This window comes from Thermobia domestica, chromosome 11 (assembly GCF_964235325.1).
Source record: "Thermobia domestica chromosome 11, izTheDome1.hap1.1, whole genome shotgun sequence".
Lineage (NCBI taxonomy): Eukaryota > Metazoa > Arthropoda > Insecta > Zygentoma > Lepismatidae > Thermobia > Thermobia domestica.
This window is the reverse complement of record NC_137464.1, coordinates 22,784,251-22,809,363: the sequence shown is the minus strand read 5'-3', so window position 1 is coordinate 22,809,363 and position 25,113 is coordinate 22,784,251. Positions and strand designations below refer to the sequence as shown.

The window sequence follows — 25,113 nt, the reverse complement described above, 5'->3', positions numbered from 1 at the left end:
ATATTATATTAAATAATTTAGGGATTAGTTACATACCACGCAGTGACCAGAGGCGGACTGGGCCGCCCGGATTCTCGGAAATTTCCGAGTGAGCTCTGCAAAATCACTTAAGACATTACTCTATTAGTTATAACTAGAGACCGAATGTTAGGCAAAATGCCTATTCTTTAATATTAAAGTTATGATCAAAAATGACGTTTTAAAGTTTATGTGAGGGCTATAGTTTCAATGTAAGCCAATTTTATTTTGCCTATTTTACCTTTTTCGCCCCTTCCTGCCTAAATAATGGCTTTAGTGCCTATTCTATTCATTTTCTTCAAAATAAGACTTTATTGGGGATAATATATAATTTAGCATTTTAAGAAAGGGTTTTGCCTCTTCCGAGAAATGTAAATGCTATTTGTAGATGATGTAATGGAAGATGATGTACTGCTATATGTACTGATAAAGTGTATAAAATTTGGACTTATGTGTAGTGATAAACTGACATAGAGAATGTATTTACGAAATATACATGGAATACATGTCACGCTTCGTTTTTATATATGCAAGAAAAGATATTAACAAACCGGTACATTTCTACATTCTTTAAATATTATATATGACTTATTTTTTTAATTGTATTGATTATTTATTTTCATTATTTCGAGTTACATTTTAGTGGCTATTTTACTGGCTATTTCTTAAATTTTAAGTGCCTACTGCCTATTTTCCAGGTTTTTAATGCCTAAACATCCGGTCTCTAGTTATAACTAATTCAAAACTCCGTTGTCGTTCATAGTAACAAGTGGCGTAACTAACGGGCCCGCAGTGTAAGGGGGCACTAGGGAAAGGGGGTCCCTGCCCAACCCGTTGCATTGTTTGTCGAAAAATCAATAAAACAACAGAAAAAAGTCTCAAAACTACATGTAAGTTATTAGCTCGAAAATTATATCTCGTCCATAATTTATCTATGTATTCAATAATGTGATGTGCAATCGATAACATATAAAAAAAAATGGAGCTTATTCTCCTAGGGTAAGGAAATGGTGTTAGACATGGAGTTGTTGGACGCGAGTGGTGACGATAAATAATGGTCCGCTGAGCACAGCGGTGATGTCAGAAAATGTGCCCGAAGTCCCAGGAATCGGGCCTTGAAGTTTCGAGCTATTCACCAATGAAATGTGTAGTTCTTGGGCATGGGAGGTGGCAATGGAAAGATCGTGGTTCCCTGAGTACAGTGGTGAAGGGATATCAGGCCCCGAAAGTATAGGGACGGCTCCCTTCTATTTACTAATGAAGCATGGAGTTTTTGGACGTAGGTGGTTGCATTGGAAAGAGTCGGTTTTCCCTCAGCACACCGATGATGTCGTAAATCTGCCCTGGGGCCCGAAGCCGAAAAAATCGGGTTCCAAAGTATGTTCATGCCATATTTTTCATGCTGTTTGCTCACAGAAGTAAGTTTCTTTATTATCCTGGCTGAATGTTACCAACCGAATATTACAAGACAATACTATGATCAAGGGCGCCCATGTTGTAGTTTCCAAGGGGAGGCAAGTATAAGCGACGTTTCAAATATAGTTTCAAATTTTGCTGTAACTGATGTAAAAATTCTATTGGGTTTTCGATATTCTAAAGTACAATTTCTTCAAGGGGGCAAGCGCCCCACCTTGCTCTCCTTGATGGGCGCCCTTGACTGTAATGCTGCATGTCAGTAAGGGAAAGGACAATATATTTGATATCGAATAGAAGGGATCTGAGCCCAAACATGTGGGGCCCGAATTCTTGGGTTTTGGGCCAAGGGACCGATTTCTAACATCACCGCTGTATTCAGGAAGCCTGGTTCTTTCCAATGCCATGACTCGCGTTTCCAACTTCATGTCTAACACGGTTCCCTAACTATAGAAGGATTTTCATAGAATATTCTCAATATTCTTATTCAAGAGTAACAAAGACTTAGAAAGCTGTGGGAATTAACTGGAGATTGGAACAATTTCTTAATGAACCCCAATGGAAATGCACCACTCCTTTCCTGCAAATCTTTATCTTTTAACTTATGATTTTTTTTATTCTTTTACTTGTTTTCAAAACTTGGGTAGAAGGAGGTCTCCGCTGATGCAATCAGTTTTTATTTTTTAAAGTTCGAGTCGATAAAGAGGAAGGAGATAGCAAGATGGGGTTTCTAATTCGGTATACCTAATAATAGTGGACGAATATTGAGAGGGTCCCATTTAGGAATATTGCGGGCGGATGGGGGCACGTGATCTTAGTTACGCTACTAATAGTAACATTAAAAATAATATAATTTGAATTGTATTTATGCGTGTGTTACGTGGAATAATTCATCCTTGGGAAATGTATGTATTACACAGGTCATATGGGTCTTTACTACGAAAGGATCCCCGAAGCAAACAGGTCACGGAAAGGTATTACAATTAATTATTGTCATAACTTGAAACCCGATTAACGATGAGCTTTCTGGTATTTTCTTAATACTTCATTTCAGAGCGATTAGCAATAAAGCCTCTCACCCTTTCCAATCCCTAGAAAATAAATTTTACAATGATAAAATCACACTGATTGTTTTCACTACCATCTAAATTTTGAAAATTTGAAATGTGAATTGTTGAATTTTGCTAAAAGTTTTGAAAATTTTCAGAAAACTCTACCAGACTACTGTGATAAAGCAAATAATAGGCTGTACTGACATACAACCCGACGCAGATGTTGCAGAATGCGACAGTTCTACTGAGTGTAGTGCTTTGAAGGGCGAAATTGAACTTGAGGAATACATTGCCTCTTTTTCAGAAGCCCAGTCTTACAAGATGTGCAAAGACAATCATCCGTGTAAGCAGTATTTCTCGTGTTGCTACACGTTGATACTAACAAGGTACATTCGTGAAGTGTCCCCTCGGGATTCATGTAAAACTGATTTAAATGCAAATTTCTCCATGGTTCAATGTGTATCGTACTAATTTTAGCGGCCCATACGGGTAATTTGCATATTTATGAGTCTTCATATACCCGGAATTCAATCATACACTACTATAACGCTCGGTCACAAAATTGCTTTTAGTTTCTTTAGATGTAACTGAACATGAATGTGGGCATATTCAAAACAAATTGGATTAAGTACTGCTTCTCTCACATGTGTTATTCACACCAGCCACTATCTTGGATCCGTCATATTGGATTCGACTTTCGGTTTTTCAAATGGGAATACGTGCATGTGATACATCAAATTCATATAAAATTTTCTCGGAAATTCATTGGTGTAGTGAGTTTTACTGTAGCTTGTACCATTTGCGAGATATTACATGTTGAATCCCTCTAGGCACTTCGCGATATAGACATTGCAGAGTAATATCAGTTACGCTTACGTTTTTGATGATTCCAAATCAAAATAATTTCTAACTGGAAAAGACTGTAGGTACAAACTCTCTACAGCATTGGTGTCATAATCTTACAACATTTCTGTGAGTGATTGTTATTACTTCAATTTTATACTAAAACAAGGAAGTATTGTATTACGAACAAACTGCCTAATGTAAATCTAGTTACGACCAGATTTTGGTGAAGATCTATCATATCCTATTTACATCTGTGTGTCTGTATGTATGTACGTTCAGAAAACATTTCGTCAACAATAAATCACGTAAAAGATCACATACGGGCCCGGCACAACTTTTTAATGGTTGAATTTGCGAAGTGCCTCACATTTAACATACAATATCTTGCAAATGGTACAAGCTACCGTAAAACACACTACACCAATGAATTTCCGAGAAAATTTTATATGAATTTCATGTATCACATGCTCCTATTCCCATTTGAAAAACCGAAAGTTGAGTCCAATATGGCGGATTCAAGATGGCGGCCGGTGTGGATGACACATGTTAGAGAAGTAGTACTTGATCCAATTTGTTTTGCCCATATTCATATTCAGTTACATCTAAAGAAACTAAAAGCAATTTTGTGATCAAGCGTTATAGTAGTGTATGAATTCCAATGAAGGCCCATAAATATGCAAATTACCCGTATGGGCCGCTAAAACTAGTACAATACACTTTGGGCCGCGGAGAACTTTGCATTTAAATCAATTTTAGATGAATCTCGAGAGGACATTTCGCGAATGTACCTTGTAAGACATAACATGCATGTTTCCACTTTCCAAACATTGTTTATTGTATACAAATATTTGATAACTCTTTCAGTTACTCAAGTATCGTGTGAGCAAGCATTCAGTTATAATCATATACTGAAATCATTTATGCTTAGATATGGCCATTTGAAGGGGATGTTCGTCAAAAAACCTCTAATGATGAAATTATCGATGGAATTGGGAAATCATCTTCTGTCTTTAGAAAAATGCTGCTGTAAAAGTTGGTTTGATAAATGAACTTTATTATTCACGTATTTTATAAGAATTGCAAAACGCATCAAAAACATGACTGACAAATCCTTTATCACCACTGTGTTGTCAATAGGTATGCGAATTTTTACATCTAAAGTTCATGCTGTTCGTTCCGTTTTTCTTCCTTGGTTTTGAGAGGGTGCCGTTAGTAGAAAAAATATTTTAGGCTGTAATGCTAATATATTATAGTAATGTCCCAATTTAATTAGTATTTAAGAAGTCAACAAGAAATTATTTCTTATCAAACTCAGCGCGCTTTATCAGAAATGTTTTAAAACCGTTTCTCTAAACTTTCTGGGCCTAATGCAGAGTCATTTTGACGTATAATTAGCGTCATACTAAATGCCTGACTACTGCAGGCAACATATGTTAGTCGGATGCTTTAGTATGACACTAATCACGTATCAAAATGACTCTGCATAAGGCCCTCTGTGTTTTCAAAATGCTACTTTCTTTTTCTCACCTCCATAATTGAATGGTTACTCAATGTCAATGTTGCTTTATATATCATACAAACAACTCTACAAAGATAGACTATTTTACGCAATAAAATTAAGTTTATTATAATTTATTCCTCGTTTGCATGTACCATTCATGAAAATTAAATTCCTCATAATTTTGAAGATGGAATCGTATCATATTCAAATCTCTTTCAATATAAACAGTCGCTATTTTGAACGCACACGTATGATTCATTGCAAAGATTTTCAGACTATAGAAAATAAAGAAAGCGAATTAATACTTGGCTATAGATACACATACACGGGGGCGTAGGTTTAGCCATCGAAGTCTCCAGCTAAGGGTTCATTCCTAAAAGGGCAGTCCAGATTCCAGACCAACTCGGTATTCATCAAGGCCCTTATGGGGCGTTTACACTTGGTCGATTTAGTCGCACGACTAAATCGACTCACTGCATTTGCCACTAAATCGAAGCAACTAGGCCGAATCAGATCGATGGATGTGTTGAATTATTTCAACCACAGAAAATAAAACGTCTTTCAATTCAGTTGCCAATCGATTAGTCGCCTTCGATCAACAAGCGATTAAGTTGAAGTCCCGTTTACACGGTCGATTAAGTTGAAAGTGACGTCAATGCAACTGAATCGAACGCAAATCGACTAAGTGTAAACTCCCCATTAAGCATCATACTCAGGGTGGACCCTTGTAGTCCCAGTGCGCCTCTGGTAGTGACATACGACAGTATTAGTATAATAATGTGTAGAAGTAAATAACATGTATGGTAATTTATTGGTATAATTTGTGACATGTAGTCTGGGCATTTAAATATATTCAACAATTGTAATGGAAGTCATACTGTGAAATTAATAACATCCATCAATATGGAGATTAATGGCAAGTTCGATTAGAAATTGAAAAGAAAATAACATTCTTGATACTGATTCCACGATTGAACATGGAAGCTGCAAGAGAGCTAGAACAGAAAGTTTTTTTCTTCTTCTGGAGACAGCATTCTCTGTCGTGCAGCTGCACTCCATTATGTATTCAACAGATGGCTCGCTTGTATCTGTATTAATAGAATAATTCGATATGTTAACTTGCTTGGGCAGTAGTAAGGAAAGAAAAGACGGATGGTTTCACTACCATCCACTCTGCTCGCTATCATTGTTTAAAAAAGTAGATGGCCTAATAAAAATGTTAACACTAGGCTTCGAAACTTTCGGGTTGAGAGGAGGGTACATTCACACCTTCCACAGCAATTTGACACCTGAATCTTGCTTGGCTTGGGTTTCCAACGAAATCACTGAAGCTGTTTAGCCGGCCTATGTTTTTTCCCCAGAATGCACTAGGTGTGTGAAGATATCATATTTTGATTTGGCTAAGGTTTAGAAAATATCAATACTGTCGTATATCCAGGGTGCGAATAACGGCTAGGGATAGGGGGAAATCCCACTCTGGAAAGTTTTCATCCCTGGCTGGGAGACATAAAAAATTCCCAGGGGGATGCTATTTTTCCCACCTACTCTCATTTATACTTCTTATATCATTCAAATTCTTCAGTTCAGTATGCTAAACGTAAATCCGTTTGAAAATTGTTAATAGAACATTCATTCTAAAAAGTAATTTTAACTCAAGTCATACACTTAATTCTAATAGCTTGTGAGATAGTGTATGACATTGATAGGATCTGGTAATACTAGTTAACAACTGACTGTGAATCAGCGTGACGCGAGTGTAGAGTTCGCGCGTGTATTTGGAAGTGATAATATAAAATCTCATGTCGCTTTTTACGTCTTCAGTGTACAAGTGCTAAGCCTGTGACAAACATCTTGGCATTTCAGCTCAACGAATAAAACGCAAGCTCTGACGCGACGTTGCCGAGTGCTAAGGGGTGTGGCTATGACTAAGCAGAGGAAATACAGCGCGATCAGGTGGCAGGGGATAGACGTGGATGTGTACAAAATAAACGTGTCAATACCGTTGGACTCGCATTTGCTAGCAGCATTTAGTTTGTTACAAAATAACTGCACAACCTAAGAAAAATTGATACATTTTGCGAATTGATATATATATTATCAACAATATTAATTACAATGGTTCCACATTATTTCTCATACATAGTTCGGTGTTTTAGCTACTAAATATAGAGAGACAAAAGATTCAAATACAATATTACATTATAATAAGCTACAAATTGCCATTATTATAGAAAGTATGAACATATTCCTTTTCATGCACTTTGTATGAACGCTTGTTAACTTCATTATTGAACAAGAAATGGATGCCAGGTATTATGAATAGTACTGTTAAATGTATAACAGCCATAACTGCATATATACCTCATTCAGTACTTTGTATGTTTTCCATGTGCCGCTTTCAGTGTGCCAACCTACTTGGCATGCTGTGTACGAGAGACTGGCACAAGGATACCTCTAACTCATAGAACCAACTTGCACCACAGCTTCAATAAGCTCCTTCCTTGTTTGGAAGCACTTCCCTGAAAGCTTGTGAGAAATTATATGCCATAAATTTTCAATAGGATTCATATCTGGAGAGTTAGGTGGCCATCAAAACGTTTGGATATGCGTGCCTGAAAACCACTTCTTTACCACAGCAGCTCTGTGACACGGCGCATTACCATCTTGAAATATGAAGTAATCTAAGTTTTTGCGTGAGAAATGGTCCCATGCTGTTGAAAGAAGTTTACGGTTTAAAATGTCCATGTAATACTGTGCATTAACTGACCTGTTGCAAATTTCTAGTCTTCCGACACCTTTCGACGTGAAACAGCCCCACACCATTACACTCTCACCAAACTTCTCTGATGGTGATATACAGTCGCTATTAAGTTCTTCCAGACTTCTCATCCATAGTCGGCTCGGATGCCACTGTCGTTCCCAAGCACCCTAAACTTTTTTCATCAGAGAAAATCACATGTTCCATTCTTCAACACCTCACGCTTCGTACATGCTAAGAAAGTTTCTTGACTCTTACGTGATTTGCGTTAAGTATCGACTTCTTTCCAGGGGCGGATCCAAGGGGGGGGAGGCGATCGGGGTGATCGCCCTCCCCAGAAGAGGAAACTTTTTTATTTTATATATAAATAAACCCCATCCCCAATTTTGACGCTCTTAAAAGTAGCTCCAAGTACCAGTATTACAACTCACCGCCACCCCCAGAAGTCCGTCCTGGATCCGCCCCTGCTTCTTTCTAGGTGTTTTCTTCCGAATTCCTTGTTCCTTTAGCTGTCTAACAACTGTCACGTAGCTTACACTAATACCAGTATCATCGGACACAGTTTGAGCAATTTGTCGTGAAGATGATGCTCTGCTTGTCAGAGCTAGGGCCTTTATTTTTCTGTCTATCCGAGGGCTTGTTTTTCGCCTTCGGCTACATTTGTCTCTCAAAGAGGACTTATTATACATTGTTTGCTTTTTTAATAACTCTACCAACCGTTGTATAATGCAATTCAAATTGTTTGGCAATTTAACGTTGCGAAATGCCACGATGGTACAACACCAGTTGTTTACGAGGGAATGTGTCGTTCAGTAGTTTACCATTTTTGCACGTAATCACACTAACTATTGAGGAACAATCACAAAGCACTAAATATCATATACAGATCATAAATAACAACTCACAAGTACCAAAGGTTACGTATGGAACAAATTTTCATTAACAACGATCAGCAGATCACCATTCACTTCAACATAGTAAGGCAGCCATTTGCATAGTAAGTGCACTGCCACTTGTTGAGCAAAAAGCACACAAAATCCATAAGCAGTAATAAACAAAAATATATCAAAATGCAATGGCTAAAAATTGTATAATACGTTAAGCCCATTTAGTGATAAAATTAATTAATAGTTTTCTAAAGGAAAATAAAACATTGACATTTTAGCAGGTGGTTCAGTTATTTTGTAATAGACTGTAGAGGGAACTTGGAGCGCCGCCTTCAAATGCCAAGATGTTTGTCACGGTTGAAAATAAAAAAATCGTGAGTGATCAACTAGTGGAGTGCAGATTGACCTACATTAAGCTAGTGTAATATGTGATCAGTTACCCCGCCTCATGGCGGAGCTGTCAGGAGGTCCATCTCCACCACCACCGAAAGTAACAGTGCTAATTATTACTAGTGGACAGTGGCGTCAAAAGTGTTTTTCAGCTGGGGGGAGGGGGGCAGTTGCTGTCTTGGAAATAGACGCCGGAAAATAACGTAGGTAAGATAATACAAATATATCTTCCTAATGTAACAATAATGGGATTTGGTTGAACAATGTAATAATAATAATAATAATAATAATAATAATAATAATAATAATAATAATAATAATGCAACTGGGAATAACTTCGTAAGGGTAAAATTTCCATCTACGAAAAGCTTCTAGGTGTACATCATTAAGATTAATTAATCCAGTGCCAGTTTTATGCTGTGTTTTGGTATGGTGCAGAAATTTTCAGCCATTTAAATCACAGTTAAAAACGTATGAAAAAGTAAAAATTGTAGAACTTACAATGGCTGTTTGTAAGTACAACTTTTGTAACATTTTATATACATATTTTTAACTGTGTTGGAAATGGCCATACGGACACTATTCAAGAATCTTGAAGCTACTTAAATCACTTGGAAACGAGGAAAATAAGAAGATAAAATCCAGTTCTAATGTTGCAGTACACTGTAATATGAATTACTATTAGAACTACAAACTTTGTAGTAAAAAGCAACGTAAAGATTATAAAACAAGTACATAATCAAGTAAAAAATAAGAAAATTTATTTTTCTACTTGACTTCGAGCCAGAAATGGAAAGATAGAATTTTCACTAAGGACTTCATAAAATTTATGTAGAAAATTCAATTACACTAATCACACCTATGCAGAGTTACTTGTACTTTTAATTGGCGGTAAGAGTGCACTTTATGCCGAACATTCATTGGAACCGATTCCTCGGAACAGCTCGGAGATCAGTTCCCAAAAATGATCCCGTCACTCGAAGCAATCGAAAAATAAATCCTGGACAAGTTGTGTAGACCACCTAATAAGCAATCGTAATCTAACTTCGCACCAGCAAACCAAGATATATCATAACAACGACAATAGATTACGAGTGCTAACCAATAATCTACCACACTCACCAAAAATTTACTCTTCAATTGCTACGAATAATGATGTCCTTGATAACTAGCCCTAAACTATTCCGAGAAATCAATTCAGGTGAAACGGTAACAATCGATTTTGAGATCTAAATGGGGGGCTGCCGCTCCCCAAACCCCTCTCAAGGACCAAAAGGTAACACCCAAACAACAATAAATAATAAAACCACTACTATAAATCTAAGGTAATAAGGAAAAAACAACTGCCAAGTAACACTTACCACTAATTATAAATAAATCAATCCAGCATGAAAAAAAAAAAAAATTAAATACATTTCACCAGCCAGTCAGCAACTACCCATGTCTGACTACGGCGCATTCGACCCACATTAAATTTGCGTCTACCGAACAAACTCTTGTCTACCTCAACTGTTATTCCAGGATCTCCGATAAGGTCACTAGAATTTCTAACGATTGTTTCAAGACACACCTCTCTACAGAAACACAACTAATCCGAAACAGTGTGCCTACTAAGTTTCGAGGAAGTTCCAGAACACTCGTTGATAATGAAATGGATATATATATATATATATTTAAATATTCTCATTGTTCTCAAAATTATTCTCAAACGATAAGAATTCACTTCAGTATCAGAAACATATTTCAACAAAATAATAATATCCGAAACTCACTTGAGAATATCAGAACAACAAAACGACATCCAAACTGACTTAACATCACACTTCACCAATGCAACAAACATAGATTGTGTAAGAAAATGGATATACCCTTCACTAGGTTATCGAAGATCAAAAATAGTTATTTAGTTATAGGACCAAAGCTATTTAATAAACTAACATCCTCCATACAACAGCTGCCATTTAAGATTTATAAGAAAAAGTTATATGATTGGTTAATAACGAATCCATTTTACTCGATTCAAGAGTTTAGTGAATGTCAAGACATTGTGTCCTAGTTTGCAGTATCACTTTATTTCAAATATTATTAGGTTGTTCATAATAATATTAACCAATAACTGATTGTCTGTAGGTAATGATTATTATATATATATATATATATATATATATATATATATATTTCATTCGGACGTTGTGTATTGCTTGTAAAGCTCAATGACAATAAAATATTCTATTCTATTCTATTCTATTCTATTCTATGTTCAACCGTACAACATTCGAACATCAGCCACGATTACATAACAACCAATCAGCGACTTCAACACAACCAACCAACCACACCACAGGAGGCAGCATCAGTGCCACCAACCGCTAAAACACCGATTCCGTACCTGTTACAAATAACAGTGATTCCATTCTTCCAATGCCACAACCTGTGACAAAATCACTTGTTGCATAAAGTGCACTCTAGCCTAATTGGCTACTACACTAACTTCAGTACATCCAATTTATTATTACATTCACCTCTCTTCCTAATTTCATTATATTCACTTCACACTAATAAAGTACGACACAATTGATAAGGAATAATTCAAATCTATATTGAATTTTAAGTGCTATTTTGTAATATAAAGAATTGGTTATGTAACGCTTAACATTTTCACTTACTCGATTCTAGATTTATTTCTTTTCAAAATTGACCAAAAGTGGCATTCCTTTCGCTTTATCTTTGATATAAATTCTCTTACAATGATGTTTAAATCTAACTTTGAAGCCTGTCGTCATGCACATAAAACAACAGCAGATAAGATATTGTTGTCTGCATCATGGACGTCCTCAAGTATATCTTTACACTACGCAAAGAGCTGAATGATCTGTTGTAAGATGCTAAAGAAACTCGCACAGTGAGAACGAGAGTCCCTAGACGAACGACTTGTATTGGTCGAGAAGGCTGCGAACAGTTGGGGTTTCAGCACTAATAATTTTTAATATGCTGGTGGTCATCAAGGTAGCTGAGGGCATAATTTAACCAGGTTAAAATCCGACGCATGAACTTCCAATTCCTGCTTCAAATAACCTCTTGAGGAAAACTCATCATCATATGCAGCTCCTTCACAAATTATCTTCTCGTGTTTTATGAATTGTTGGAGGCCTGGCTGAATGAAACGACGCTGCACTTCATTCAGTAAGTAGTCAATGGTTTCAAAGTACTTTATTCGAAGAACTGATGCAGGTTCTAGGAAGCTGCTTTAGAAGAATTATCAGTCTGTTCCAACCTAATTGGTGTTCTCTTTATTCTTGATAAAGTGGGCAATTTTAAGTGTACTCTGTCTGTATTTTCCTTTGCTTTCTTATAGATGTTTTCAAATGCACTGCTTGTTAATAGGTTTCTCAGAGTATCCTTTAGAATCGCTGTTGCTCTTTTAGCTCCAGAAGCAGAAGCTTCAGAATTTTGAAGCACTTTCTTCAGTTGTTCACAAGGTACAAAAGCATGTATACTGACTATCAGAGAAAACATCATTTCGAATTTGTTCATTCTTTTCAAATACCTTTTCTGTGCTACTTTTCAATCGTCATTTAGACCAATGCCACATCTATTACTGATGATATTTTCCAACGTAATTTGAATTCCTTTGTAGTTGGATTGGAATCTGATTCGAGATTTTCCCGTACCACATTCAATAAGGAATATATTTTTCCTTTTCACTACGAAACTTACTGCACTTTGCATATTGTTTGTATGAACACTAATTTAAATTTATACAAAATATATTTAAATGTCCCGTTGCACGTTTAAACTTATCTTTTTTAAACTTGAAAATCTCTCTCGACGACTCGTTTCATTATTTAGACCTCAACAATTCTTCAAGAATTTACACCAATAGAAATAAAGAGAATCTTCAAATCTTTTTCCTAAATCTTTCTGTCTAACATGGGGTCAGAAAAAGAGCTCTGTCCCATGTCTCAAAGAGGAAGATGAATCTGAAATAACTTTTTCACATTGCCATAAAAAAAAAAAAAAATAATTCATATAATCACTGTTGTGTGACGTTTTTACATTCTGAAAGTGAGGGGGCAAACCGAGTTTCTTGCCCCCCACAGTTCCGACACCCTGCTAGTGGAAATGAAGTGCATATGGACAATAGCATTTCTGTTGCTACCAGGGTTTGAAATAACCCGGGTTTTTTGAAACAGCCCAACCCACCTGGGCCCATATGGGTTTTTTCAGGTTTAATTGTTTTTTTTTTTTTTTTTTCGAAGTATTTCAATGTCTTTGGAGTAAAACTGTTAAAAATAGATTTATATTTCAAGATTATCATTATTGCAACAATTTTCTGTTGACTGCTGTTTTGAAATAAATGACCACCATTTTGAAATTTTACGTTTGATTGCCGCCAAAATATATACGGCTAATTTAGTGTATCTCGTGCTTCTACTCTGAAAATTTCAATTTAAAAGACCGAAAATTGCACCTTGTAGCATGGATACCCACTATTTTGAAAAAGTGGCCGCCATTTTGAAATTTTACGTCGGTATGCCCTATGCCCCCATAATATATACAAGAAATTTAGTGTGTGTCGTGCTTGTTCCCTGAAAATTTAAACTTAAAAGATCGAAAGTGGTACCCTGTAGTAAGGCTGATGAACGAACAAATGTAGATCGAATCATCCCTGGAACCTCAGTGACGTTAGTCAAATATGAACACCAAATATATTAAACCCTAGGATCACCAAGGAGGGGGGGGGGGGCTCTTAGGCCCACAAACATTAGTTTTTAATGTAAGCAAAATACCTTGGTGTTCCTAGGGTTAATTTAAAACAAAGATATAATTCATGTCTTATAAAATAAATATTTCAAAATGTATTATACGACATAAATATTTTCCAACGTAAAATAAATGGTTTTATTGATGACGTTCATTTTCGACACTGTGCGTTCAATTACGGGAATTTCTTGAGCACTTGTTGCAAGACGGTTCTTTCCAGAAATTAATTTAAAACAATTAACAAAGATATAATTCACATTTTATGAAGTAAATGTTTCAAAATGTCTTAAATGAAATTAAATATCTTCCAACATAAAATAAATAGTTTTATTGTGAAGTATTCAGTTCCGATGCTGTGTGCGTTCAATTGCGGGAATTTCCCGAGCACCTCTTTCGCGACTTTTTTTAGTTTTTTTCGAAAATGCAGCTTCCTTTACTGTACATCGAAACTTCCACTAGTACGGAAGTTTGAATTCAGCACTTGAAATAGTAAGCGTTACATCGTTTTCGGAGCTCCGAGCATTAAGCTTCTTAAATTTGACAAGAATTTTTACGCCTTTGCTAGTGTTGATTGTACAGAGTGCTCATTTGAAGAGAACTGAGCTAAACTGTTGTTGTTGAAAAACCAAATTTTATTGACGAATAATTGTGTTAACCATCAAAGGTAATAATAAGTAATACTAACAGTTTTATTAATACACTACATATTTACTGGTAATATCGCAGTGGCGGATCCAGGGAGGGGGGGCGGCGATCGAGGCAATTGCCCCCCAGAAGAGGAAACTTTCTTATTTTATTTATAAATAAAACATCCCAGAGTTTTGAGCTCTTAAAAGTAGCAGTATTACAACCCACCGCTCCCCCCCCCCCCCAGAAGTCCGTCCTGGATCCGCAACTGTAATACCGGCACCTATGGCCTTAAATCTGTCAAACGTATGAGGGATAGCGTCCCTCGGCGTTTCCGAGTTGGCGAGCACACTATTCACGGAAAGTATTTTCATAAAATATGATATTGAATATTTACTTCAAATAGGCTATAAGCATAATCCATACATTAATTTGTTCTATAATTATCTCAAGCTAAGGTAAGTTTTTTTTTATTATTATTATTATTATTCATTCAGTGCATTAAGAACTTCATAAAGGTCTTATGTTTAATTTTGTTGTATACTTTAACGTGAAAGCATCTAATTCGCCCAAGGAATGTCCAAAATCACTTTCAATGTAATCACCTTAGTTTTACTAACAAAAAGCTCAAAAACCCAGGTGGGTTATAAAGTGTTTTTTTTTTTTCAGGTGGTTCCAACCCGAAAAATCCCGGTGGTTTTTTTCGGGCTGGGCCCACTTGGGCAAACCCTGGTTGCTACAGAAGTAACAGTCAATTACACATTGGCCCCTGACCAGGGTTGGACCCACCTGAAAAAAAAAAAAAAATAAACTTTAAAACCCACCTGCGTTTTTGAACTTTTTGTTAGTATATTATTGGTACAACTAAGGTGATCACATTGAAAGTGACTTTTATCAGACCTTGGACTTTCCTTGAGCGAATTAGATGCTTTCATGTTGAAGTATACAATATTCAACGTTGGATCTATATAAAGTTCTGAATGCACTGAACGAACAAAAAAGCTTACCTTAGCTTCAGATAATTATAGAATAAATTAATGTATGGATTGTGTTTATAGCCTATTTGAAGTAAAATATGCAGTTTTATACAGTGAAACTTCTACTAACGGACACCTCTATAAAGCGGTCACCTCCCATAACGGACATATTTTGTAATCCCCAGACACCGTAATAGGAAAAAAAAATATTGAGAAACCTCTCTAAAGCGGACACACTCTAGTACGGACACGGACAGTCTTTCTTGTCTTTTATAGGTATTATTTACCTCCGTATTACGGACACTTTCTCTAGAAACAAGTTGAAAAATTACAGTAAAAATACACTTTTAGTCATTCATACGTATATCACCAAGGAAGAACATGAAGGTGTGACAACATTTTGTCTCCTGAACTGTCTGTTCAGCAACCCAGAGGAAGGTACCCTGTTTCACAGCACCCTTATGTCCTCTGCTTGCATTCCACTCCCATCCAACCTGTTTCAGAAACAAAAGTGATTGACAGTTGCCCACTGTTTGGGATGGCATCTTTCTACTGTCCCGCTGGAATCTCTAACGAAGCAGAAGACAAGTTTGGTATTTTTGACCATGGGTACGCATATTGTCTTTAAAAAAAAAAAATAATAGACTGCAATTGACTCACAAATTAAAGCAACACACCAAAAACGTAGTAAGTAGCGATAAATGTAAAATGCAGAGAACTATTAACATCTTATTCCCATGTTGTGCCTCGAACATAAGGAATTGGATGACGCAAAATAATGCAAGAACAGTAACATTTTGGTAATATTCATAAATACGTGATTCATGCAAAAATATTTTTTCTAATTGCATATTACCTTGTTTATTAATTTACGTAAGAAAATATTCCTCTATAGCGGACAATTTTTGATTCCCCACGGCTGTCCGCTTTAGAGAGGTTTCACTATATTTTTAAAATTCTTTCCGTGAATAGTGTGCTCGCCTCGGCGACGCCGGGGACCTTATCCCTTATACATTTGACGAGTTTAATGCTATAGGCGCCTGTACCACCAGTAAATATGTAAATACATAATTATTATTTCATAAATTTGATGGTAACACAAGTATTCTTCAGTAAAACTTGCTTTTCCAACAACAGTAGTGTAGTTCCGTCATTAGTTGATACTCTTCAAATAAGCATTCTGTAGAATCGTCATCAGCAGTAGCGTAAAAATTCTTGTCAAATTTAAGAATCTTAATACTCGGAGTTCCGAAGACTATGTAACGCTACTGTTTCAAGTGCTGAATTTAAGCTTCCGTACTAGTGGAAGTGGTCGATGTACAGTAAACAAAGCTGCATTATCGGTGAAAACCCGTCGTGAAAGAAGTGCTCGGGAAATTCACGCAATTGAACGCACAAAGCATCGGAAGTGAATACTTCAACAATAAAACTATTCATTTTAACCTGAAAGATATTTAATTTCATTTAAGACATTTTGAAACACTTACTTAATAAAATATGAATTATCTCTTTGTTAATTGTTTTAAATACATTTTCGGGAAAACTATCTTGCTAGTGCTAGGGAAATTCCCGTAATTGAACGCATAAAGTATCGCAAGTGGATTTCAACAATAAAACCATTCATTTTACGCTGGTAAAACATGCCATATAAGATATTTTGGAACATTTATTTCATAATACATGAATGATATCTTAGTTCTAAATTAATATATTTGGTATTCATATTTAGCGAACGTTACTAAGACTCCTGGGATGACTCGGTCATTAGTTCGTTTGTCTATCTGTACCACACACACATTGCAGGGTACAACTTTCGGTCTTAAGTTTAAATTTTCAGGGTACAAGCACGAGACACACTAAATTTCCTGCATAGATTTTGGCATACCAACGTAGAATTTCAAATGGTGGCTTTTTTTTTTTTTTCAAAATAGCGGGTATCCATGCTACAAAGCTCAATTTCGGGTCTTGAGTAGAAATTTTCAGAGTAGAAGCACGAGACACTCTAAATTAGCTATGTATATATATTTTTTGGCGGCGATCCAACGTAAAATTTCAAAGTGGCGGCCATTTTTCAACTAGCGGGTATCCACGCTACAGGGTGCAATTTTCGGACTTTTAAGTTTAAATTTTGAGGGAATAAGCAAGAGACGTTCTAAATTTGCTGTATAGATTTTCTCGGTGATCCAATGTAAAATTTCAAAATGGCAGCCATTTTTTCAAAGCAGTAGTGTACAGAATATTGTTGCAAGTTGTGACAATGACAATCTTGAAATATAAATCACATTTTAACACTTTTACCCCAAAGACATTGAAATATTTCGAAAAAAAAAAAAAAAACGAAAATACCCGAAAAACACATATGGGCCCAGGTGGGTTGGGTTTTTTCAAAAATACCCGTTTTTTTTCAAACCCTGCCCCAAATTTATATTTACCCCACCATGCCCCACCATATGTGGTACACATGGTACCGGTTTCTACCACGGATAACGTAACAACGGTGTGAAAACATTCGCACGTACTAGTTAAAATTCTCTTCCAAACCAAAGTGGCTGGCATGAAATGGTTTCACCTCACGGGAAAGAACCTAATCAAAATTGAATTTCATACCGGACGACAGGCTAACGAGTTTCTTCAACATGAACTGCTTAAAACACATGGTTGGTCGGCTTTTGTACAATCCGCGGCAAAAAACCTGCAACATGAGCATATAAGTTTTTTGTGAAAGGACGAAGTCTTTTGCTCCAATATAAGTGTGCACTGGAGGAGGCCGAAGTTTATCCTGCCGTGATTCGTTCCACTGAGACGTTATGTTCATTCCCTGTGCTGTAAGGCGTAGTTTCACAATAAACTTACATCCTCATGTTGCAGGTTTTTTGCCGCGGATTGTACCCTATTATACAACCCGATCAGTAGGAATTATTCATGGTGTGTATCTGGACTTTACCGAGGAAGAAATACAAGAAAATCTAGTGTCGCACTCAAGTGCTTCACATTCGACGTATTAAAAAATGGGTAGATTCCTCCATCCGCCCTACACACTCAGTAGTAATAACCTTTGACACACAGCGTCTCCCGGAATTCTGCTCACTTTACCGTGCAGGACACATTATATATACATATGTACCCGCTGTTAAACAGTGCAGGGAGGGATGTTACTGCCTAGGTCACCTCCAGAGGGTGTGCCGCGCGAAACAAAAACTGTTATCGATGTGGAGCACCGCATGACGCTAACTCATGTACACAAGACTCCAAATGCATCAATTGTGGAAGGGGGCACATGACCATGGATCCATAATGCCCGGAAAGGGAACGACATCAACGCATTAACCAACTCATGGCGACAGAAAAAATCACGTTGGAGTCCGACACTCTACTTGCTTTTATTTGCGCAAGCATATGTGCAATTAATATTATAGTTGTTATATTTTTCATCCTCTGTTGCAAGAAAATAACTGTCATAAGGAGAGGAACCGGTTGGTAATTTTAGTTAAAATGATCAGTCATGTGGAATTAGGTAAGTTCTCATATTTAAATATACGACTACTTATGTAAGTGCATTATGCAACCAGTTACGAGAGAACAAGCCCGGAAGTAGAAATGGTACCGAAACTACGAGAGGAGACTGCATACATTAAAGTCTCCTTTCGATCGACAAATAGCAGTCTCAGTTTCAATCTCGTTCATGCACGCCGAGTACGTGGGTGCTCCGGGGCTACATCACCCACACAAATATTCTTGTGATTGCGCCGCACCCACAAGATTCTTAGTTTGATAAAATACAATAAATATTTCTCACTTGCCATTATTAAAAAATAATAACTAAAATATTAAGATGGAAGTTAAAATTTCTAACCTCTAAAACATAATAATTTGTTTCAAATGTGTTTGTGCAAAGGCAATCACAATAAAATCCTTGCAAGTTTTTTCTGCAATACCATTAAAATGATTTGCTTTTATGAAGATTTTTTCGCATTAGTTTATATGAATGTGGTATTTTCTTTTTGTAATGTGCTGATAATAGCATTGCCTCTTGCAATCATTTGCATCATGTAAATTGTTTAAAGTACACACTTAATGTTTTAACTACACATGTTGAGAATATTCATTACAGTAACTTAACCTTGGACCCGGGTTTGAAGTCGTTTCTCTTGCGTTTATGTTAGCCGTGTTACCGACTGAGCTAGGGTAGCCCCAAAAGTTCCTCTCACCAGGAATGATCCAAAGTTAAACCTTGAATCTGGGGATAATCTATACATTTCCTGAAAGGGTTTACCGAGCAAGTTCCAAAACAGGTTTCCATTTCTTGCCCGGAAGTAACCCCATCCCTTCAGGGTTGAAAATATATAAAACAACTTGACCTATATGTTCTATATATCAAAGTACTCCGCATGACTAGTAGATTAAGAATATAATATGCACTACCCGAGTATATCCTATATCAAGGTAATAAAACCAGAAAATGATTATTTCACTATAAATATCCTATATTAGTGGACTTATAAATTTGAGGAAAACATATCCATAATATCTAGTCAACAGTAAGTAATTTGGTATCACAACTAATGTGATTCATTGTTATGGCTAAATGTGACACATTCTGTGTACGTATTTCAATTTCTGTATTTTCCACGATTTTACCTATATACATTTCTGTACTTTCTTTATATATTCGTCAACTGCTCATCTAGATGAGTTGTTTGGTAGATCACACGGTACAAAAAACGTTCAACAGATTAAGTTACTAATTAGAAAAAACTAGTCATGGCAATTTAAGCTCATTTACTCGATCCGAACAGCTCTTTCTTTGTAGCTATATAAACCCGATTGGTCACCCTTCAGGGTTTAAGCCCTCTAGCCACCGCAAGTCCCGGGTAATGACAGGGAATGTTGTATGCTGGAGCTTGGCTTTAGTCATGTAACTCACATGTCACAGTCCTGGCAAGATGGTGCTGCTAGGAATTTTAAGGTGTCAGGGCCACGTAATTCACACTTTCTCATGATTACGGCGTGATAGTGAGGTTCACTAATGTAGAATATTTATAATGAAATAATTATTTTGTTTTTTTGCGTTTATTACCTTAATATAGCATATAATTGGGTAGTGCTTATTATATTCTTAGGTCAAGTTGTTCTATATATTTCCAACCTTGAAGGGGTGATGTCACTTCCTGGCAAGAAATTGAAACCTGTTTTGGAACCTGCTCGACATACCGTTTCAGAAAATATATAGGTTATCCCCAGATTCAAGGTTAAACTTTGAAGTCATCCCTAGTCAGAGGAAAATAAGTGTTACATCCTGTTGACAATGTATTGTAATCGTGGAGCGCTTTACAATCGATAACCTAGGCATCTCGTAAGTTTTATATTCTTAACGGTTGTATCAAACTTTTCATTCACACTTTCTGTTATTGGAGCATAGAAGTTGATTTCATTTTGTTGTAGTCGATTTTCACAAGAAAAGGACATGAACCTGTCAATGGAACTTTCTAATCAAACCTAGTCCATTCGATAAACATAACAAAGATATGTTCATGCTCAAAAAATTAGGTGCCATGGACAACGGAATAAGTCCCTGGGGCCCATTGACTCTGCTAGTATAAAGAAAATCGTACACTCGCAGTGAAATAGGTATTGCATCAACACTGTTCATTGGAAAGTCATGGTTCTCTCATTCTCTTCAGCATGAAACAAGCTTGCCAGAGGTGCTATGTATTGGGGCTGATAACGTACATGAGCAGGGAAAATTGGGAGAATGTTGGGAAAATTCCCTCCAGAAAGCCCTTCTATCAACTTTGGACCCCTCTGGAGTATCCTCGGGTAAAAGTATACAACCCAAATGTATCTCGAAAAATATTATAGGGGATAAGAAATGTGTGTACCAAATTTTGTATTGCTAGACAGAATACGTATGAGGGGAAATCATGTATTGGTATTATTAATGACACAAGTCATTATGTATAAAATGTGGACTGTAATTAAGACAAATATAGTTACACTACTGTTTTGACTATACATGAAAACATAACGCCACAAGAAGTCCAGAACCCCGGCCTTGCACGGCACGATCAAAGCCTTTCACCACACTTGCTCTTATTAACAAAATCTCGCTAAATTCAACTTCGAAAGTCGCTAAAAGAGGTATTTGTTGATTTAACGCTGAAAACTACTTTTTCTTTTTACTTCTTAGTTTTTATGAAACAACGTAGACATGTATACGTAAATATAATCAACAAAAGCAAAAATCTTACTTAAAAAAAAAGTAAGAAGCACTGTCTCTCCCATAACCTCTTCTGCTGTGAAAACGCTGCTTTGATTCTAATTATTTTAATAACAAAGAGTCTGGTATTTCATATGAATGACGATTTTTTCCGAGAATTCTAAGCGAATTTCGTACTTAGGGTATAGCTGACACAATTTCCACATAAAGAGAGAGAGAGAGAGAGAGAGCACTCTCATAGCGAAATGAACTGACTATTTATGAATTAACCCCCACTGAATCCTAATACTCATAAATCTCCACCCAACACTCCATTGTTGTCACATTATTTTTCCACTTTATCACACTTTGCGCCATTAATCTATCTTATCTATCTGAAATTGGGAATAAGCCCTCTCTTATGCTAAATCAATGATTGGACTTTCGCCGACCTTCAAACAATTATTTACAGAGATGTAGCTTTTTTGTAGAACTCGGAAATGGCTGGGAACTGTTTTAATTTTGCAAAAAGTTTGCTCATGAACTCTACGCAACGTTAACATACAGTTTCAAACCTATTAATTCAGCCAGTTTTTCAAATTCATTTTGTTATTTATGATAAATGGTGTTACTTATTGTTATTCATTGACGTGGCGACGTCATGAACCACACGTTCTTCCCGAATTATTGTCTAAGTGCAACTTACATAATGATTTGCGTTCGTATTATTCACCAATCTCGTGGGTATTGCTCAGTAAATAATATCATATTTTTAAAACTTGGAACAACAGCACTAAATGAATTCGCCAGTTTTTTCGCCAAGACACTTCGAAAGTCGCTAAAGAAGTTGTTAGTCGTTTTTGTAAAAATCTTGTAATCTTTCGCTTCTTCAAATTTGCTGGATTTAGCGACTTGTCGCTAAAATTAACATCTCGGCTTTTACCAGGGTTGGCTGGTTTAAACCAAGGTGGTTTAAACCAGCTGTTAAAGAAAACGGTTAGAAAAACGAAAAATGCTTTAAATCTTGTGAACTTCATGGTGACGTTTCCACATATCAAACCATCTGCATTAGTTTTAGCTCGTTTTCACCTTGTAATCAAGGCGTCCCATTGTTAATTCTCAGTGGAACCATAACCTTCCTTTCAAGTTTATACCAAGTAGCGGTTCGGGTGTCACTTTAAGCGAAAATCTTCTCCTTGATAACCTCTGTATTACATAAGGATGTTAAGCCTAAACATACGAAACGACACCAAATTGCATATTTCTTCTTGCCTGAATGCCTGTTGTTTTATAAAGAAACCAAGGTTATTTAAATATATTGATAGAAATTGGCAAAATTTATCGACTTCCTCTGTAGCTTCCAACAATAGCTTGGATGGAACTTTCAGTTTTAATTTTATTGAATGATATCTACATACTAAATTTGTAATTTAATACCTTAGTTTTAACGTACTGATTATGATACGTTTACCTTATTTTTTTCCCCAATGGCTAAGGCGGGAGTTTCCCGGTTTATATATAATGGTTTCACTTGTGCAACTGTTTATCTTTTTGTTCTTCTGAAATGACTGTTGACGATGATATTACAAATTATATTATTGTATGTGAAGATCAGTACAACGTATTTTTATCAGGAGTGCTTCGTGAGTGAGTCGGCAGACTCAATGTATTTGTCGCCAATTAGTCCCGGTGTCGAGTCCAAATGGAGGACAATTTCTCTCAAATGTAAACCGAGAAGCAGTTTGGATTCCGCTTTAAGTTTATGTGACTCCTTCCAGCATAACCCCGCTGTCGGATAATAACACCAAGGCGAATCAAACGTATTTCTGTCCATATGTAATATACTTAGAGCAAATTATATATATATAAAGGTTTAATTTTTTTTTTTTTTGAGAAAACCTGGTCTTTGCCAATCCTACCTTTTACTTCTTTATTTTCCGTGTTACCAGGAGCTAGGTTAACAGAAATAACTCAAACAAAGAGTTACTAAAATGACGTGTTATCTGTTGTGTTCTATTTCAATAAATAATAAAGGATTAGAGTCAATTTTATTAAACTGTAATTTATATTTGTTTCTTTAACTAATCTCTAATCATAATGGAAATGATGTTTGGAGTAGAAATATAATTCCGCGCTAAATGGTAATCAATTTATGTATCAATTTATATTTATTTATCATAAATTCTGCGTACCCTCCTGTATTTAGTGACATGTGGAATAATTTGGAATATAGATATTATGAGATGATGGGCCAAATAATAATAATAATAATAATAATAATAATAATAATATGTTTACATTATACAATAATTATTATTTGTATTGCAGTTAGATTCGGAAGAAGCCTCAAGGATTCGGGACATCATTATTGAGTGCTGCTCGTTCAGAGCAGTGTTTGCACAAGAAATGTCGCACACGATAGACAGAAGTGTTTTTCAAGACCTTACAAAAGGTTTAGAAGGAGAAGCAAGTAAGTATAATGCGTGCACTCTTGTACAAGAAAAGTAATTTTTTTCCTCTAATTTATACAATGCATAAAATTACTCCAGTGACGTAACTAAGGGGAGGGGGTAAACGGGGCTTGTGGCCCGGGTGCCGGATTTGGGAGGCTCAAAACTGGCAAATATTTGTTTTCCCTATAAGGCAAGCAAGGAGTTTTAGCAAACAAAAGATCATAAAAAATTACTTTAGAAACTTAACAGGACAACGACTCAACAATCTTAGGATCATATCCATAAAGCATAAGTTAGCTTCAAAGCTATCATTTAAAGATATTGTAAAAACCTGAAAGAGCTCGCAAAGTTAAATTTTAATTCCACCATTTGTGTTTTAATTTAACTTACATCGATTTAAGAGATTTGCGAAATTTCCGAGTATAATACTCGAGACAACAGCTTGACTGTTTGTCACAATTACATATTCTATTCTAAAGCAACAAACTGTTGATTCATAGTATACATATGCACATCCCGATATAATTAGAAAAAGATTGATTTGCAGTTATGATAAACTATAAGAATATGACAAGCATGCTATTCTTAGTTTATTTTGCAATCAAATAGTAGTTAGTGGGGTGTATTGTCTTGTACTAAAAATTAAATTATGTAATTATGAAATCATGCTTGACGACTTGAAGAAAAACTGGAATAGGAAAATTAGTATGATGCCAATATCAGATGTATTTTTCATTCCATTCCATTCAACTCCTCATTGAGCCATGAAGTTTCCTGAGCCTCTGTAACCGACCGTTTATCGGTTGCTTACATTCTGTTTAAAGTTGGCTCCCGTATTTTCATGTTTACCGGTTGTTTATGCAGCGTTAAAGTTGGTTCTCGTATTGTGATACTGCACCCTAGTGCTTTTAGAGATTCGTTCTAATGTTAATTTGTTTCCGTTGCCAATAAAATAAATGGCACAAATGTGATTAATTTTATATGAGATATGCAAAGCATACCAATAATCTTACTTCGAAAATTTCAAAGTGTTTATTTACAACTGTTTCGCGTTACCGTAATAATTTCACTCCTGTTGTATGTTGGCCTTAAGAATCGAATACAATCTATAAACTTAAACTTATACAGTTCTAACTGTTCGTTTTTTTGTAAAGTACCATTTAAGTTGAACAATGTTGATTCTTCTTTCATTCTTGGTTGGCCACAAAACAAGAATTTGGAAATCTTCTGA

At 36.0% G+C, this 25,113-nt stretch overlaps 1 protein-coding gene across 3 annotated transcripts in view; it reads left to right on the top strand.

Annotated features, from left to right (window-relative positions):
• The first annotated feature begins 6,574 nt into the window (after positions 1-6,574).
• The window catches only part of LOC145663978 (AMP deaminase-like), a 134,398-nt gene continuing 115,859 nt past the window's right edge, over positions 6,575-25,113 (top strand). Inside the window, exons 1-2 of one of the 3 annotated variants that reach the window (XM_081730235.1) lie at positions 6,575-9,072; positions 23,758-23,899. In XM_081730235.1, coding sequence (XP_081586361.1) covers positions 23,836-23,899 — 64 coding nt within the window. In that variant the 5' untranslated portion in view covers positions 6,575-9,072; positions 23,758-23,835. Of the gene's footprint in view, positions 9,073-11,899; positions 12,049-23,757; positions 23,900-25,113 lie in introns of those variants that run through there. The other 2 variants (XM_081730236.1, XM_081730237.1) reach the window with 2 other exon arrangements.